Source organism: Spermophilus citellus, assembly GCF_964194105.1.
Source record: "Spermophilus citellus genome assembly, chromosome: 7".
Lineage (NCBI taxonomy): Eukaryota > Metazoa > Chordata > Mammalia > Rodentia > Sciuridae > Spermophilus > Spermophilus citellus.
The window spans coordinates 112,291,126-112,311,246 of NC_138188.1; the positions used below are offsets into that span (position 1 = coordinate 112,291,126).

Here is a 20,121-nt window from a genome sequence, read left to right on the forward strand (position 1 = left end):
ATTATTTCTGCCCCTGCCCTCTTCAGATTTCTGCTAAAGCTGCTTTAAGGAGCAAATCTTCTCAGAGCTGCAGGAGGCGGATCCTTGGCGCTGGCAGTTCAGTAGGGCGGGGCTGGGGAAGCAGGAGGAGAGGCTGGGGCTAGGAGGGAAACGCGGAGCGATGTCACGTGACTTCCTTCCCAAGGAGCCTCAGCGGCCAGCCTCCCAGCAACGGTGCGTCCCGCCTAACGACGCCCGCGCATCCCGGTTGGCCGTCGAGGGCGGTTGTGGCAAGGAGGTGCCCACGGTCAAGCTGATCATTGGTTGGAGCTGTTGTCGCTCAGGCACGTTGCCCGAGCGCCCGCAGGCGGTGCTGCCGGAAGCCCCGCCCATTAGCCGCCGGGTTCGTGGCTGGCTGGCCGTGGCTGTCACTCCCGGGCCATTTCCCCGAGGCCAGCGCTCTGCTGGGGGCGGGAGGAAGAGGGGCCGGACTGGGGCCTGACGAGCGGTCGCTGTCTTCACGGATGCTATGACCAGCGGGCGAGGCGCCCTCCGCAGCTCCGCGCAGTGTTAGTCGCGGCCGTGAGTCCACTGAAGCCGTCTGGGTCTCCAGTGCGGCCGCTCCCGCGGGCCCCTCGGCTCTCCTAGCGCTGCCCGCAAGGCGAGGCGGAGGTAGGATGAAGATGACGGTGGATTTCGAGGAGTGTCTGAAGGACTCGCCCCGCTTCAGGTAACCGGCACGGCGCCTGGCCGGCGTCCCCCCAGAGCCGCCTCCCCCGGCGGTGGGGGCGTGAAAGCTGGCCTCGCGGAATGGGAGGAGGGTCCCGCAGTCCCTGCCTTCCGACGGGGCGAGCGGCGCTTGTCTCGCTTCCCATTCGGCGAGGGCACTGTCGCTTTCCACCGGCCTTCCCGAGGGTCGAGGCGTGGCTGAGAAGGGGCCGCAGCCTCCTCACCGTCTTTTCCTTGCCCTCTGCCTGGGGCGGAGCGCCCGGGAGACCCGGTGTACCCTATCCCGCCTAGAGGAAACGGGGTGCAGCCGCGTTCCCGAAGTCTCATCCCCTTTGCGGGCGCGCGCTCTCGCCCCCTTCCTCTTCTTGCAGCTCTTCCTTTCCCCTTCCTTCCGCTCCTTCTTGGTTTCCACCCCCTCCCCACCCCTTCTTTGAGTGAGCTTTCAGGGCATCCTCTTGCAGTTCACTTAGTTCCTCTTTGCGCTTTTCCGCTCCCCTTAGCCGGGGGAGGAAGGAGTAGGGGGCGAGCTGGGACGTCTGCGTCTGCTGCTGCTTGTCTTCTGCCAGATGAGCGCTCAGGGAGGCGCTGGCAGTTGATTTGTTCAGGAGTCGGGGCTGGGGGTGCTTTGACCAACCGCATTCCATCGACCCTAGTTCGTGACTGTCTTTGCTTTTCTTTCCACATAAGCTCTTTGAAGGGGGCTACGCTGTGGGGAGGTACTGGGCTGAAGGGCGAGGACTAGGAGAAGCAGTGCATTTCTGTTTTGAGAACGGAAGTAGGAGGGCCCTGAAGATTGCATTTATGTTACTCTTCTAGCCGCCTCGGGCCCTAAAGGGCCCTGAATCCCAGTCGGATGCTCCCAGTGGATCTGTCACATAAATCGACCTGGTGGCATTCCTATTCACTATGGATTACCCTACCTTCTGTGTGAGAGGCAGTAGTTCTGAGTAAGACCAGAATACATGCTCATTCCTAGGGAACTGTTGAATTGTTCTGGAGACTGGAAATTTTTGTAGTTCTATTTTACAGTGCATTTGCAGGGCTGGCCTTCTACTTCAACAAAATAAGGCCTTAAAACTTCCTTTAGATAGTGACATTTTTTGAAAGCTTCCTCTGAATGTGTGTATGTGCCTGCCGATCTCCCTGCCAATCCTTGATGGTAAATTCTTGCATCCTCTGCCGGGGAACTAACTGTTCTCATCCTTATCACTGTTAATTTGATTTCCCATTCTCCTTTCAGTGAAAAGCAAGGAAAAAAGACATCTAAAATGAAGGAACACCTACTTCTTAGAGAAAATTTTAGAACACTTATGACTTTTGATCTTTTCTGGGTTTTAATTTTATTTGGAGCTTAAGGCTATAGCTTGCAAAAGAAACTTGGTTTGATTACTATTGTTGCTATTAGATATTGAAACTTTTATGTTATGGGTGAATTGAAGGACTCATCCACAAATGGATTGTCTAGAACAGCCTTGCAGGTTAATTTCCAGGGATGGGCTACAAATGCATTAAGTTTTAAAGAGTACTTTAGAAAGTTCTGCTTTTTGTGACATTTTTATTAATATGACTCAGCTGTTTATTTTAAATGAAGTAATCACAGCATTTTTCTGTTTAGAAAATGCAGCTTTGTGCTGCCTTTATTTCACATTTGAAATTTGATATTTTTAAATAAACAATTTGAGAAGTGATTTGGAGATATTTCTAGCCATTTGGCGTTGATCACAAACCTTGTAATGCCTTTGTTTTTAAAATAAAAGAATCATTGAATACAAAATAAGGGAAACATTAAGTTTTGTGGTGCAGTATAGTGGACTTTTGCTAAACTTGGATGTAGTATATATTTTAATAGAGTTAGAGATTTTCAGAAGTTTTTTTTTCTGGTATTCTAGTTATTTGTCAGCTGCAAATAGGGAAAAAATATCAATATTCCAAGAACTCAAGCATTTTGTATACTTTGTTGAGGCTAGATTAGATTTGTAGTAGCAGAAAGAATGCCAAGAAATAGAAGTCTCATTATTCACATTCCTAATATTTGTAGTTTTTCTATTATCTGTTACTATGTAGATTTGTGTAGTAGTTGAATAATATGTTTCATAAGTCTATTTATATGTGTAGGAATAGTACTCATTTTTATGAGTATTGGAAATCATATCAAAATAGAAAATTTGTGAGGGCTGGGCTTTTTTATTTAAAATTAAAAAACGATTAGCAAGGATGGTGGAATGTGATGGACATCATTATACAAAGTACATGTATGAAGACTTGAATTGGGTGTCAACATACTTTATATACAAACAGAGATACAAAATTGTGGTATATATGTGTATTAAAGAATTGTAATACAAAAAAAAAAAAAAGAATAGGGTTACCTTAGATTAGGTAGAGGGAAGTGAAAGGAGGGGAAGGCAGGGGATGGGGGGAAAAGAAAGATAGTAGAATGAAACAGACATTATTACTTTATGTATATATGTGATTGTATGACCAATGTGATTCTACAATATGTATAATCAGAAAAATGAGAAATTATATCCCACATATGTGTGATATATCAAAGTATATTAGTGCATTCTACTCTCATATATAACTAATTAAAACAAATAAAAAATTTTAAAAAATTAAAAAACTTTTTTGTGGCACTGGGGATTGAACCCAGGAGTATTCTACCCCTTACCTACCTCCCTGTATGCACCCCTCAACCCTGCCTTGCTTTTTAAAATTTATTTTGAGATAGGTTCTCACCAAGTTGCCCAGGGGGCTTCAAACTTGCTGTCCTCTTGCCTCAGCTGCTCAGTAGCTGGGTTTACAGGGTGTGCCATCACTCCCAGCTGGCTTTGTTTTATTGATAGCAAGGCAGCTGCACTAGTAGTGTCCTGATCTATTGTGTCATTTTTACATTAATTTTTTTTTTGTACTGGAGATTGAACCCAGGGATGCTTCACCACTGAACAAAATCCCCAGTGCTTTTTAATTTTTTATTTTGAGACAGGGTCTCACTAATTTTTTTAGGGTCTTGCTAAATTGCTGAGGCTGAACTCAAACTTGTGATCCTCCTGCCCCAGCCTCAGAGTTACTGGGATCACAGGTGTGCGCCACCATACCCAACCATCTTTACATTAATTCTTAATTTTATTTTCTTTCACAAATTAATCATACAGCATTTAAATCTGGCGTGTGCACATAACTGCCTTGAGTGCTGCAGGATGAATGCAAAAGGCAAATCTTGCTGAAGAAAAATTTTTACTACTGTTCAAGTTTTAAAACATTCATTTTCTTGTTAAATGGATGAGAACATGGGAGGGGGACTGGTTGAAATAGGGAGAGAAGGTTATTGTGGTTGCAACATTGTCTTTAGTAATTTGAATAAACCCAGTGGTTACTTGTACATTCCAATGTATGAGTTTTTGTTTTTTTGTTTTTAGATTCGAGGGCCTATTTCATTGTATAATTTTGGATTCCTTTTTAGTTTTTAAAACACCAGTCTAATATTAGCTTAAAGGTCAGAATCTTGTTCATTTAAAAATCTGCAAGAATGTAAATGTGTCTAAGTGTACTTTTTTTTAAATGGAAATTTTACATTTGACCAAAACATTCAACATTTGAAGTTTGAATTTGGGTGCTAAATTGTATGTAGTTATTTAAAAATTCATAAACTTGCAATAAAGTTTCTTTCCTTTATTTAAACATATTCTAGCTTACTCAGGAAATGAATATTTTGTTTTAAATAAAAGGTTGAATTAAAATTTTCTGAATCATGAAAATTTTTGTGTTGATCAATGTTCAAATATAAAAATGTTGGCCTTAGTAAGCTTTCAACCATGTAATATCTGTCTACTATATTGACTTTTTAAAAAAAGTTTTTTAGTTGTCAATGGACCTTTATTTATTTATATGTATTGCTGAGAATTGAACCCAGTCCCTCACACGTTATGCAAACACTCTACCACTGAGCCACAACCCCAGCCTTTATATTGATTTTTATCCTTTATCAGTGTCTATTTTATATCATACTGGAGGTTTTTCATTTGTAGATTCTATTTCAGATATATTTGTTCAATAACTTAGGAATAAAAATTTCTTAAAAAGATGGATTCAAGTGTAGGTTTTTATTGGGTGAAAGACATTGGGTAGAATGTCACAATCTATACTTTGATTATATTTTGCGGTTAAACTGGTGCCAATCCTGGCTGATTTACCAGTTTACATTCCACTTTTATAACAGATAAACTCTTCATACACTGAAAACATTCTTAAATGGCAATTTATACATCAGAAATATAGTGGTCCAAGCAATAAGAGGAAGAGAGTTTTTGTCTTTGAAGTGGTGGAATGGAATTATAATTTTATTATTAAAATATGGGAATTCTGATATTTCTTATTGAAGCTTCTAACTCATCATTTGTAATATCACTTCAGTTGATATAAAGGAACACAAGTTTTATAATGTGCCAGACCTCAGACTAGGTGCTTTTATGATTACTCTCTTATTCAACTTTTGAAATATCCAATGGAATAAGAATTATTTTCCTTATTTAAAAAAAAATATTTGTAAGAAATCCCAAACTGGATATTTTGAAAGGTTAATTAATTTTCTTAATGGTAGGGTTTCAAAATGATGGACCTGGAAGTGAATCCACTCATTTTTAGAGGCTCCCTTATCTGTGGTTTTACTTTCAAGGTTTCAGTTATCTGCTCTCAGTCTCGGTCTGAAAATAATTAAATGGAAAAATATAGAAATAATTCACAAGTTCTAAAATATTTGCCTTTCTGAGTAGTGTTTTGAAATCTCCTGTTGTCCTGCTCCTTGTTATACTTGCAATTTGGATATGCCTTTAGGTAAAAGGTGAAAACTCTTGATTTACTGGAGAAAGAAAAGAAATTGTATGCTGCTGAGCATAGTGGCACCTGGTAATCCCAGTGACTCAGGAGACTGAAGCAGAAGGACTGTAAATTTGAGGCAATTTATTGTGACCCTGTCTGAAAAATTTTTAAAAATTTTAAAAATGGAAGGGGCTGTAGTTTAGTAGTAGAACACTCCTAGGTTCAACCTCCAATATTACAAAGAAGAAACATGGAAAAAAAAACCATTATATGCTGAGGTTGCTAAGATCTGTGGTAAGAATGAATCTTCTGTCTCTGAAATTAATGAAGATAAAAAGAAATTCATCCTAGTTTTCCTGCCATTTCTCACTGTGAAAGTTATGGACATGTAGTAAGTAGTAAGTGCTTATTTAAGATAAAAAAGGCATTAAATTTGTGTGTGGAAGCATGAACTGAAAATATGTTCTGATTGATGGCAGGGTGTTGTGCAGAAAGTGTTTAGCTTATGTGAAGACTTCAGCAAAGGATTTCCTAAAAGGAGTGACACCAAACCAGTTGGGACGTGGTTTGATGATTATACACATTGAGGTTTATATTTGGATTGAAAAATATAAAACTTATTGGAGAGGCTGCATCTACTGATGAAGAAGCTGCTCTCATATTTTCAGTAGAGCTGAAGAAGCTGGATGAGGATACCATGCAAAGCAAGTTTTCAGTGAGGAAACTTGGCTCTTCTGGAAGAAAATACCCAATAGAACCTGTACTCATAAATGTGCAAAGTAGACACCAGAGGATAAATTGTGGAGACAGCAACTTCTGAGTACAGTGTTCTTCCAAAAGTTTTTGGCAAACAACAACAACAACAATAACAACAAAACTCTTCAGCTATTGAGGATCCCCAACTGTTGGTGTCTTCTCCTGACATCCTAATACTGACATCATCTTGTGTCAGTCCAGGATTACTTGAAAAAGATAAAGAGTAACCCAATACTATCTATGTCATAAATCTTACTCCATCTTAGTACATAGGCATTGTAATCACCTCATGTCATTATAAGAAGTGTGACACTATGAGAGGCCAATATTCATATAACTTTTATTATTACTTTTATAATCATCCTACATCTTATTAGTTATTGTTACTGATCTTGTACCTCACTTTTAAACTTTATCATGGTTATATACATACAGGAATATGTGTAGTATATATAGGGCTTGGCACTATCCACAGTTTAGGTACCCATTATGGGCCTTGGAATGTGTCCCTTGCAGATAAGGGGGGACGACTGTATTGGCTGGAAGCATATTAGAATTAATGAAGGATATGAGTTCAGCATGTAGTTGTAAATATAAAATCATCCATGTTGTAGATGATGAAACAAAGTAGATGGCCAAACTTCCCTTAATTTTGTAAAAGGAAAGCAGCAAAGGACCCAGGAGCAATGGCTCATTCGTATATCCCCATTCACTTGGGAGGCTGAGGTAGGAGGATTGCTTGAGCCCAGCAGTTCTGGGCTTTAGTGGACTCTGCTTATTTCATGTATGCACTAAGTGTTAGTAGTGGGATATGCCAGTGAATAGCCATTGCCCTCCAGTCTGGCAATATAGTAAGACTATATATAACAACAACATTTGAAACTGAAGAGCTGAGAGAGAGAGAGAGAAAAGGAAAGAGAGGAACATATGCAAATTTCTGTTTGGAGTATTTAAGAAGGTGGAAGGAACAACAAGAGCCTGAGGACCCAGCATAGTAAAAGTTTAAGTCTGAAATGATGTCAGAGTGAAGGATAAGTCATGAAGACAACTACTGTGATGATATCTCTCTATCTGAATACATACACACACACACACACACACACACACACACATACATATATGAATATATTTGAGATTACATGAACTCTTGTTTCTATTTGAATTGTATCTATAAGAATAAAGATTAGATGAGAAGCAATGTGAGTTAAAAATTGAGAAATATTTGGGTGATTATATTACTGTTTTTACATCAGAGAAAGAAAATTTCGTAAAAGGAGATTGACTTGATTATAGTCTTACAACAGTGTATACTTGAAATAATATAAGATTCTTCACTGGAATATGGTCAGTTTTTCCACTTAAATCTTCTGTGTATTTTTTTTTTTGTGATACCATAGACCTACTTGAATTTATTTATTTATTTTTGCACTACTGAGTATTGAACCCAAGGCTTTGTGCATGCTAGGCATGCACTTTACCACTGAGTTACCTTCCCAGCTCCTACTTGAATGTATTTATGCATTTATTTAATTATTGGTACTAGAGATTGAATCCCAGGATGCTTTACCATTGAGGTACATCCCCAGAATAAAAGCCCTTTTTATCTTTTATTTTGAGACAGGATTTTATTAAGTTGCTGAGGCTGGCGTTGAACTTGTGCTTCTCCTGCTTCAGCTTCCCTAGTAGCTGAGATTACAGGTGTGTGCCATACCCAGCTTTACTTGAATTTAAATACAAAATTTTTCATTGATTAAAAAAAAAAAAAAAGCAAAAAGCAAAAAATGTGGCCTAGTGCTGAGGTATAAAACATGGCAGAACAGTTTAATTGAAGGAAGGGAGCAGAGTATGGGCAGTAGGAGGGTTAATATCAGAATTTAACTTTATGCATTTTAGAGTCATTTTGAATAAAATGTGAGCAGATGTGAGTAGAGTATGTATACTTTTGACTCATGGAAAATCAAAGTTGATGAAACTATAATGTATGTGTTTATTTTTAAGTAAACAAAACATTTCCTGTCCTTTTTCTTTTTCTTTTTGCTTTTGTTGGTATGTTGCTTTAGTTTGATTTCAGTTTTGCTCCTTGAGAAACTTCATAGGAAGTTAAAAATTTATTCATTTTGTTTTTATTGATTGTAGTACTGGGGATTGGATCCAGTGCCTTCTGTATGTTAGGTAAATATTCTACCACTTCAGCCCTTGTAAAAAATATTTATTTTGAGATAGGACCTCAATAAATTGCTATAAGCCTGGCCTTGAATTTTGGATCTTGCTTCTGCTCCTGGAGTGGCCAATAGCTGGGATTACAGGACTGTGCCACTGCTGGTTTCCTTTGGATTTTTAACTCAAAAGAATTTAAGGTAGCTGGGTGTGGTGGTTTTCACCTGTAATTTCAGTAATTCAGCAGGCTGAGGCAGAAGGATTGAAAGTTTGAGGCCAGCCCCTGCAACTAAGCCAGATTGTCAAAATAAAAAATAAAAAGAGCTAAGGATGTAGCTGGGTGGTAGAGCACCCCTGGATTCCCTCCCCAGTGCCAACAAACAAAACAAAAACAAAGTTAGACTTTATTAAGTTTAAGGAAGGAGAATGAGTTTTAGAGGTTATTTTCAGGTGGTAGTTTTTATGAATAAAACAAAGAATAAAATAAAGATATCTTCTAGCATTTATCATTTAATTTAAAGACTTTTATATTTCTTTCAAGGCTTGTTTAACCATCTCAATATTTGCTGGAAAATCCTTTTGATTTTCCTCGATGTTTGAAGGCTATTTTCAGAATGGTATAGAACACTAGGTGGTTGTTGTTGGTGGTTGTTTTTTAGCACAGTGTCATTTCTTTGTCTTTTTGTTGTTGTTATTATTCCCATCTTTATCATTTATGTTAAATCTGTTAATTCTTTTCACAGTTCTTTTAGTTTAATTTTTTGAAATCATAAACTAAATATATATGTATGCATGTATATGTATATATATTTTTTCTTTTAAGCAATCCAAATAATACAGGAGGGTATAAAATGTAAAGTAAATTATCTTCCCATCCCACTTACCCACTCTCAATGTTCACTCCTATTCTAAACTGTAACCATTTTCACTATATTTGATGTTAGTTAATCTGGTAAATATCACCATAGTTTTACTTTTTAATGGTTTATTAAATCTATTAATAAATATTTTTTCTCTCTATGTGTATACACACATATGTACATAGTGTTAATTTTTTAAATAGTTGACACAGTAATTGTACTTATTTATATGTATGTAATGTAAAGTGATCAGATTAGCATAATTGGCATATCTAACATCTCAGACATTTATCATTTCTTTCTTTTTTTTTTTTTTAAAGAGAGAGTGAGAGAGGAGAGAGAGTGAGAGAGAGAGAATTTTTAATATTTATTTTTTTGTTCTCGGCGGACACAACATCTTTGTTGTTATGTGGTGCTGAGGATCGAACCTGGGCCGCACGCATGCCAGGCGAGCGCGCTACCGCTTGAGCCACATCCCCAGCCCCATTTATCATTTCTTTGGGTTAGAAATATTCAACTTTGTTCTCCACTGGCCATTTTGAAACATTCATTTAATTGTTGTTGATCATAGTTGTTACACTGCTGTGCTATAGAATATTGGCACAATCAGTCTCTTTGATTGTACCCATGTATCTGTTAACCATCTTTTCTCCCTGTTGATAAACTCCTGATAATTTTGTATTTAATTGTCTACTTAGAAAATCTTGGGCTGGGGATGTGGCTCAAGCGGTAGCGCACTGGCCTGGCATGCATGCGGCCCGGGTTCGATCCTCAGCACCACACACCAACAAAGATGTTGTGTCCGCCGAGAACTAAAAAATAAATATTAAAAAAAAATTCTCTCTCTCTCTCTCTCTCCTCTCTCACTCTCTCTTTAAAAAAAAAAAAAAGAAAATCTAAGCCAGATGTGGTGGGGTACACATGTGATTCTAGTACCCTGGGAGGCTGAGGCAGGAGGATCACAAGTTTGAGGCTAGCCTTGGCCATTTAGAAAGACTCTTTCTCAAATGAGAAGTGCTGGGGTTATAGCTCAGTGGTATAGTGTCCCCCAGTACTACACTCAATTAAAAAAAAATCTAAATTGGACTACTTGAATCAGAAGGAGATATTTAAAAATAAAATGTAACGTGATCCATCCATAACTGTTATAACTAAGAGTCTTAAGTGATTTTAAAAAGTGTTTCTAAGTTGCTTCTCAAAGTCCCCAATTAATTGCTTTTGGAAGGTAACTTTTGAAGCACACATTGATTTGGAGCTCTTTTCTTAATCAGTATTTTTCCTTCTTTCTTTCCTTCCTTCCTTCCTTCCTTCCTTCCTTCCTTCCTTCCTTCCTTCTGGGGATTGAACCCAGGGCTTTGCATATGTCAGGCAAGTGCCCTACCACTGAGCTATATCCCTAGCCCAGTGTCTACTTTAAATTATTCTGGTTATCTTTTGCCATAAGCCTGGCCTTTAAATTACTCTGGTTATCTAAATTGCCATAAGCCTGGCCTTGAATTTTGGATCTTGCTTCTGCTTCTGGAATGTAACAAACTAACCCAACATTTAGTGACTTAAAACTATTTTATTTTGCATATGATTCGTGGGTTAGAAGTGTAGAAAGGCCTGAGTGGATGCAGATCCTTATAGTACCGCAGAGGATGTGGTGGTAGAGCCTTTTTTTGAGTGTGTTTATAGTACTGGGAATTTAACTCAGAGGTGCTTAATCACCGAGCCACATCTCCACCTTTTTAATTTTTTGAGACAGGGTTTTGCTAAGTGGCTTTGAACTTTTTAAAAAAATTTTTTCTTAGTTGTTGATAGATCTTTATTATTTATTTATTTATACGTGGTGCTGAGAATTGAACCCAGTGCCTCATACATGCCAGGCAAGTGCACTACCGCTAAGCCACAGTCCCAGCCCGTGGTTTGGAACTTATGATCCTCCTGCCTCAGCCTCTGGAGTTGCTGGGATTACAACCATGTACCATTGCATCTGGTGGTAGAGCTTGTTTTGAAGGTCATATTAATACCAATTTTTTTGGGTGGAATTTAAAAATATATATATTTTAATTTGGCATATATCTTGGAATATCTTCTAATGAATAATATAATAAGTGTGTGCAGTTATGTGAACAAGGATATCGGAGCAATGTTTATCAGCACATAGGAAAAGGGCAAAATTATGTGAAATGTTGGCAAAGTAGAATATTTAACTATTAAAATATGATGATAGCTAATATGTATAAAGTGCTTTATACTAGGGCCATTTTAAGTACTTCATATACTTATTTCTAATAACAACTATATGAGGTATATACTATTATTATTCCCATTTACAAATGTGGGAACTAAGGCATAGTGAAGACACACAGCTATTAAGTGGTAGAAGGATTTGAACTCAGTCAATTGCACTCTGCATCTACTAGAATCTAAGCCACAAGTTGGCAAACTGTGGCCTGCATGTTTCATGGGTGTGCAATCTGTGCAGTTGCCCAGGGATGCTGTGCTTTGAAATTTTGAATAATTTTTAAACATGTGGTCCCACATTTTTTTCTTTTTTTTCCCTCTTTCTTCACTGGTCCTTGCAAGTTCATATCATAATTTCTACCTGTGAGCTCAGGTTTTATTTTTTTTTAAAAATATTTTTTAGTTGTTGATGGACCTTTATTTTATTTATTTGTATGTGGTTCTGAGAATAGAACCCAGTGCCTTACACAGGCTAGGCAAGCACACTTCCACTGAGCTACAGCCTCAGCTCAGGTTATATATTTTTAAAGTTAAAAAATAATAATTTTATGGCACATGAAATTATGTAAAATTTCAGTATCCTGTTATAAACTTGCATTGGAACACAGCTATAACTTGCATTGGAACAAATACGTATTGTCTATGGCATTTTAAAAATTTTTTTGCTACAACTGCAGTGTTGAGTACAGTTGGGTTTCCATATCTCTGGGTTCCACATCTGCATATTCAATCAATTACAGATTGAAAATATTTGGAAAAAAATGTGTACTGCGCATGCACAGGCTTTTATTGTCTGTACATGCTAAACAATATGGTATAACAACTATTTCATAAAATTTATAGTGTATTAGGTATTATAAGTAATCTAGAGATTATTTAAAGTATACAGGAGGATGTATCTAGGCTATATGCAATTACTGTGTCATTTTATGTTAGGAATTTGAGTACTTGTAGATTTTTTTTTTTTGTCCACTGGGGTCCTTTGGGGGATGGGCTGATACCAAGGGATGACTGTATTTATTATTTGATCCTCTAAAGAAAGTTTGCCAACCCCTCTCTAAACCATTGCATTTTTCTGCCTTTCATAAAAGAGCAAGAGTGTGGATTTCAGTTTATGCAGATGATGTCTACGATATAAGTGAAAGAAAACAGATTAAAGAATATAATTAGAATATATAATATGACATCGCCTATGTCAAAAGATATTTATTACACAGTGTAGAGGGAGGAAGGAACGGGGAAAGGTTGATCAGTAGTTCTAAACTACAGTTGGGAGTAAGAAGTTCTGGTGTGTGACTACATATAACAGTTACATACTGTATATTTCAGAATGCTAGAATAAAATATTTTGAATGTTTTTAAAAAATAATAAATTTTTGAGAAGATGGATATGCTTAACTTGATTTATAAAGTATTTTTTTTTCTTATGGTGCTGGGGATTAAACCTTGGGCCTCACATGTGCTAGGCTGTTTAGCCTGCTTTAAACACTACATAGTGTATGCACGTATTAAAACATTACATGGTATGCTATATGTACAATGATTATATATTTATGTACCAGTTAAAAAATTTAAAAATCTGTGAGGACTACTGGTACATTTTATTTTTTATTTTGAACATTTATTTATTTATTTTGTGGTGCTGGGAATCAAACCCAGGGATTTGCTTTGTTTTTGAAGTATTGCTTACAATAATCAGTGCTATCAGCAAAAATCCAGACATTACTGGGAAAAGAAAGCAATACATTTTTCCACTTTTCCCCCACAACTTTTTATTTTAAAAATATTTAGACTTACAGAAGAGTTGAAACAATTGTGCAGTGAACACCTACAAACTCAATTTGGACTTACCAGTTAATATTTTTTTAGCACATTAGCTCTATCTATATTTTTGTGTCCCTTTCTATTTTGCATACATATTTACATACATATATACACACAACACATACTTTTTTCCTTGAATCATTTGAAGTTTTGGTATGCATCTCCTAAAAGTAAGAAAATACTTCTATACTCCATTTATAATGCTAGTAATAATTATACCTTCAAATTTTCTCATTTATGCCAATAATATCTTTTATAACTAGATTTTTTTTCTTTGCCTCTTTAATTCAGTATTCAGTCAAGATATATGCAGTGGTTGCTTTTTTTTTTTTTTTTTTTTTGCTTTTAGTCAACTGTGCCTTCTTTATTCATTTAATCTGTTTTTCATTGGGTTGATTTACTCATTAAGAAAATTTTGGATTATCACGGAGCCTGGAGAGATCTCGGTTGTGTCTGGGATCTTGATTTGGGTAAAGGTCAAATCATACAAGATATTGTATGTCATGTTAAAGATTTTGGTGGGTCATACATAATGGGAAACTAGAGGTGACATTTTCAAATTTGCACATTGTCATTTCAGGCAAAATGTTTTAGTGTATTACAGTACGGAACAAAACGATGGTTTTGAACAAAACTAATAAGTATATTCTGAAACAATATGGGAAAGTTTATCATATTGGATATATTAAGAAATTAATTTATATGTGATATTGTAAAGAGGTTTGTTTAAAAATCCTATTTGTTAAAGATCAATCAAATAATACAATGGGATTTATTAGCATTAACATATGCAAATCAGTAGTAATACACTACATTAATAGTAATACTACACGAATAGAATAAAGGATAAGAATCACTTGATCATCTCAATAGATGCAGAAAAATTCTTCAACAAAATTCTGTACCTCTTTATGATAAAAGCCCTAAAAAAACTAGAGAAAGAAGGATCTTACCTTAGCATTATAAAGCCTATATATGACAAACCCAAAGCCAACAATATAGTAAATGGGGAAAACCAAAGCATTTTCTTTAAAATTAGGAACAAGAAAGGGATATCCATTCTTACCACTTCTATTCAATATAATACTTGAAATTTTAGCCAGAGTAATTAGGCAAGAGAAAGATATTAAAGGGATATATATAGGAAAGGAAGAAGTCAAATTAGTCCTATTTGCAGATGATATAATGAAGTTAGAATACCCTAACAGCCCCACCAGAGCACTTTTAGATGTGATAAACAATTTAGAAAAATAGCAAGATAGAAAATCAACATACAAAAATCAGTAGCTTTTCTATATATCAATAATGAACCCACTGGGAAGAATCAGGAAAAAAAATGCCATTCACAATAGCTTCAACAAACAACAATGATAACTTAGGAATATGGACTGGTGGTGTGGCTTGCTTGCCTTGAATGTGTAAGTCCCTGGATTCCATCCCCAGCACTGCTAAAAACAAACAAACAAACAAAACAAAACAAATCCCCAAATCAACCATCCAGACAAACAACCCCTAGAATAAGCCTAACCAAGAAGGTGAAAAACCTCTACAATAAAAATCAAAATTTTGACACTGAAAAAAAATTGAAGAAGACATTAGAAGATGGGAAGACCTCCCAATATTTATGGATAGGCTTAATTAATATTGTTAGAATGTCTGTACTAAAGAAAAAATAAATAAATAAAAAAAATTAAATGTCTGTACTACCAAAAGTATTCTACTGATAGATTCAGGGCAGGCTCCTATCAAAATACCAATGAAATTCTTCACAGAACTAGGAAAAACAATTCTAAAATTCATATGGGAGAACAAAAGACCCAGAATAACCAAAGCAATCCTGAGTAAAGAGAGCAATGCTGGAGGTATCACAATACCCTATTTCAAAGTATATTACAGAGCCATCAACAAAAACAGTATGGCACTGACATAAAAACAGGTAGACCAATGGAATAAAGTAGAAACCACATTAATAAACCCACACAGCTATAGGCATTTGATTCTGAACAAGGCATCAAAAAACATGTTGGAGAAAAGACAGCCTCTTTAACAGATGGTTCTAGGAAAACTGGTTATGCACATGTAGGACAAAAATCTAGACCCTAGGTCTCTCTTTCTCACCCTATACAAATGTCAATTCAAAGTGGATTGAAGACCTAAATAGGAGACCTGATACTTTGAAACTGCAAGAAGAAAACATGGGGGAGACACTTCAAGATACAGGCCTAGGCAACAGGATTGCTGTAACTCAGGAGAGAAGAGCAAAACTTGATAAAAGGGGGTGGCGTCAAAGTAAAAAGCTGTGAACAGCCAAGGAAACAACAGAGTGAAGAGACACTGTACAGAATGGGAGAAAATCTTTGCTAGCCACTCTTACAACAGGATTACTATCCAGAATGTATAAAAAAGTTAAAAACAACAGCAACAAAATGAGTAGGCCAATGAATTGAATAAATAACTGCTCAAAAGCAGCAGCACAAATGGCAAATAATTATGTGAAAAAATGTTCAACATCTATAGCCATCAGGAAAACACAAATCATTGAGAATTCTGTCTCATCCTTGTGAGAATGGCAGTCATCAAGAATACAAATATCAATAAATGCTGGCAAGGATGTGGGGGGAAAAAGAGCCCTTATGCACTGTTGGTAGGAATGCAGAAATTAGTACAGCTAATATGGAAATCAGTATGGAGGTTTTTCCTAAAACTAAAAATAGAGCTACCATGTAAACCATCTATACCACTCCTCAGCATAAAGAATTAAAGTCAACATACCTTAGAGATACCTGCATGCCCATGTTTATCACAGCAGCACAATTTGCAATAGCCAAGTTAGGGTGCCCATCAACAGATGAATGGATAAAGGAAATGTGATATATCTACACAATAGAGTATTCTTTAACTATGAAAAAGAAGACAATTATGTCATTTGCAGGAAAATAGATGGAACTGGAGAACATTCATTAAGTGAAATAAGACTCACACGTGGAAACTAAAAGGAAAAAAGATGTCTTGAATAGAAGAGAGACTATTAATATAGGAGAAGGTGAGGGTAAGGAAAATTAATAGGGAATGAAATTGATCAAATTATGTTGTGTTGAATGCATGTATGAATATGCACCCTCAATAACATGGGTGCAAAAATTATAAAATTTTTAGCAAATTACATCTAATAATATGTAAAAAGAATAATAACATGTCTGCCTGGCATTGTGATGCATGCCTATAATACCAACCACTCCAGAAGCTTCAGCAGGAGGATCACAAGTACAAGACCAGCCTTGGCAACTTAGTGAGACCCTGTCTCAAAAAATGAAAAGGACTGGGGATGTAGATCAGTGGTGAAGTACATTCAATCAATCCCCTGTGATATATAATTAACATGTACTGATTAAAAAAAGAAAAAGAAGTACATCAGCTATAAAAGCAATAAGACTTTATGAAGCTAGCATTTTGGTTTTGATAATTGTGAGAACTAGGGTGAGAACAAGGTGATGGGTACGTGGAAGTGCAATACACCTATTTCTGTGTCTTTTGTAAGAGGTTAAAAATGATGTGACTACTGGAATCTGTCTTATTGACACACACACAAAATGAACCAGAAGGTTAAATGTGAAAGTTGTCTGGTAGTCAAAACATCTGTTACTTTATAGAGGAGTTCTTTATATAATAGTGTCAAGATGAATATACTGAAAGAACTTATTTCTAAATACTTGGTTAGACAAAGAATTCTTAGCAAAAATTTTTATGTTTCTCAATCTCTCGAGGAGAACGCAGTATTTTAAGGTATTAAGAAATAACCTTTCTTTTGTAGTATTTATTTAAAAACTGCAAATTTTTAAAGTAGGGTAGAAAACTAGAAAAATTCTGTACAAATTAGAGAACTGTTTAATTCAAGCCACTGCTCACAGTTAGTTGCAGAACACTATTGTAGAGATTTCTTGCTTATCAATCAGCTATTGTGTAAGTAGAGTGTAGTCTTCCCCATGACTGCAGTACTGTTGCTTTACTGGGGCTACAGAGTTAGAAACAAAGGCCATCTCTTTTGATTCAAATCCAACAGCTGTGTTCTGGTTACAGGTGCTCGAATTGGTCATTGAAGTAAAAGATGATATCAAAGTGGAGTTTGATCCTAATAAAAAATGACTCATGACTTGACCTTAAAACCTTTGCTTTCTATTAAGATGTTTTAGTTTTGTTTCTGTTTATTTTAATGTACAGTAGATCATTTGAGATGTCATCTATGCAGATAGACAATTCTTAATCAGAGATGTGCATCAGAATCATACAGGAAGCTTTATCCAGAATACCTTTGTGCAGACTCTGCCCTTGACCTACTGAATCAGAAATTTGGTGACAAATAGGACTCAGGCATTGATACTTTCAAAAAGCTTTCTAGATCATTCTGATGTAGACTAATAAGGATAACTATTCTAAAGGTCTCAAAATTCTTCATTAACATATTAAACAAACAATAATAAAACAGCACAATAATTTTCAGTCATTTTCCTCTCTTTTTACAGGCAAGGTATAGTTTCCCACTGGGTATTTATAATTATTTTGTCATTGTAGAGCAAGTAAATCTTTCAAATTTGCAATGGTTAATCAATAAACATTTCTAGCAGGTAAGAAATGTTATTACTTTTATAACTGGGTTGTATTCTTTGAATGTCAGACATTGTGAATTTTACCTTGTTGGGTAGTAGATAAATCAGCAGGACTAAAATAATACATTGATATTTTGAACATTGTCTTGGGATGCAGTTCAGTCACTTGGAAATGGTTTGATCCTTTAGATCGTGAAATAGATATTTAATAGCAGTATAGATTCTATAGATATTAATGGAATAATAAAATAAAATGAAGAATTTTTATGCCTTTAAATTTGACAGCTTTGATTGATGAAATAGATATCAACAATAGTTCTATATTTATTTAAAAATTGTATTTGTAGTTAAAAAACTACCAAGAAAGAAAACTCCAGTCCTAGGTGTGACTTCATGGGTGAATTCTACCAAATATTTTAGGAAGTAATAATATCAGTTTTACACAAATGCTTCCAGAAAATAGATAAGTGGAGAATACTCCCCAACTCATTCTTTAAGGACAATATTACCTTGATCCAAACCAAAGGCATTTCAAGAAAGAAAAAACACCAACCAATATCTCTCAATAACATGGGTGCAAAAATTCTAAAATTTTTAGCAAATTACATCTAGTAATATGTAAAAAGAATAATAACACGTCTGCCTGGCATTGTGATGCATGCCTATAATACCAATCACTCCAGAAGCTTCAGCAGGAGGATCACAAGTACAAGACCCAGCCTTGGCAACTTAGTGAGACCCTGTCTCAAAAAATGAAAAGGACTGGGGATGTAGATCAGTGGTGAAGTACATTCAATCCCCAGTACCAGGAGTTGGGGGTGTGTGGGGGTGTCAAGGGGGATTTAGTGCAGGAATACAAGGTTGGTTTAGATTCAAAAACCAGTCAGTGTAATTAGCCTCATTAACAACAAAGCAAATAAAAAGACAACCCATGTGATCATCTCAGTGTACTCAGGAATATGCCAGTAGTAAATCTAGTATCTATTCCTGATCAGAGTTCTAGCAGAAGTTCCTAGCAAATTAGAAATACAAGGGAAATTCCTTAACCTGATAAAGCGTATCTCTAACAATCCTACTGTATTAAATGGTGAGAAATTCATTATACTTCATGGTGAGAAACTAAATGCTTTACTTCTAAGATGAGAAACAAGACAATTATATGCCTTCACTGCTATATTCAACATTGTAATAAAGATGCTAGCTGGGGCTGGGGCCTTGGCTCAGCGGTAGAGCGCTTGCCTCGCATGTGCAAGACCCTGGGTTCCATCCTTAGCACCACATAAAAATAAATAAATGAAATAAAGGTATTGTGTCCAACTACAGCTAAAAAATAAATATTTTTTAAAAAAGATGTTAGCTGTAATAGTAGGCAATGATAAATAGTTTTCTCAGATTAGAAATGAAATAATTTATGAAATAACTTATAAACTAAATTACACAATTTATGTAGAAATTTTGTGATAGAATCTTCAAACTCTCCTAAAAGTATTACATGAGTTCTGCAGTATTGTAGAACATGAGATAAATATATTAAAATCACTGCATTTTTATATACCCCTATTGAATAATCAAACTTTGAAATTTAAAAATGCCCTTAACAATAATATTGCACACACAAAGCATAAAAAGATATACAGGATCTACAAACTGAAAAATACAAAACAATTCTGAGAGAAATTAAGACCCAATCTTAATTAAACCTAAGACAACTTTCAAGGAACTCACAACTTTTGTGTAGGAAACACCTTGGCCTGCTGTCAGTGAATAGTTGCAGTTACTTTGCAATAAAAGTCTCCTCTGCTGCCATGGACCCTTTAGTCTGATGCAATATTTCATTTTCATGTGTGGAAGACATCATCAGTCTACAGAGTCCCTAAACTCTAAAAGAGAGAGATCAAGTTTTCAGAGTGTTCTCCTGAAAGCCACCTTATTAGTAGAAGTGGGGAAGAAGAACCTGTCCATCAGTAATAAATAGACAATTGTTCTAAAAAAAAAAAAATCTCTTGTCCTTACTTTCTATCTCTGATCTCTCCAAATGTTCCCTATCCCACCCTTACTGAAAATTGGTTGGAGGTGGGTGATGTGCTAAGTATCATGAAACTTTTGTTTTTATTTATTTATTTATTTTTTGCGGGAGATTTTTGTTTCTAATAAAGTCCAGATAT

General features: G+C 36.2%; 1 protein-coding gene across 2 annotated transcripts in view; it reads left to right on the top strand.

The window, feature by feature from the left end:
• The first annotated feature begins 404 nt into the window (after positions 1 to 404).
• Positions 405 to 20,121, top strand: part of ACAP2 (ArfGAP with coiled-coil, ankyrin repeat and PH domains 2) — a 119,067-nt gene continuing 99,350 nt past the window's right edge. Inside the window, exon 1 of one of the 2 annotated variants that reach the window (XM_081302837.1) lies at positions 405 to 709. In XM_081302837.1, coding sequence (XP_081158963.1) covers positions 657 to 709 — 53 coding nt within the window. In that variant the 5' untranslated portion in view covers positions 405 to 656. The remainder of the gene's footprint in view (positions 710 to 20,121) is intronic. The other variant, XM_081302838.1, reaches the window with a different exon arrangement.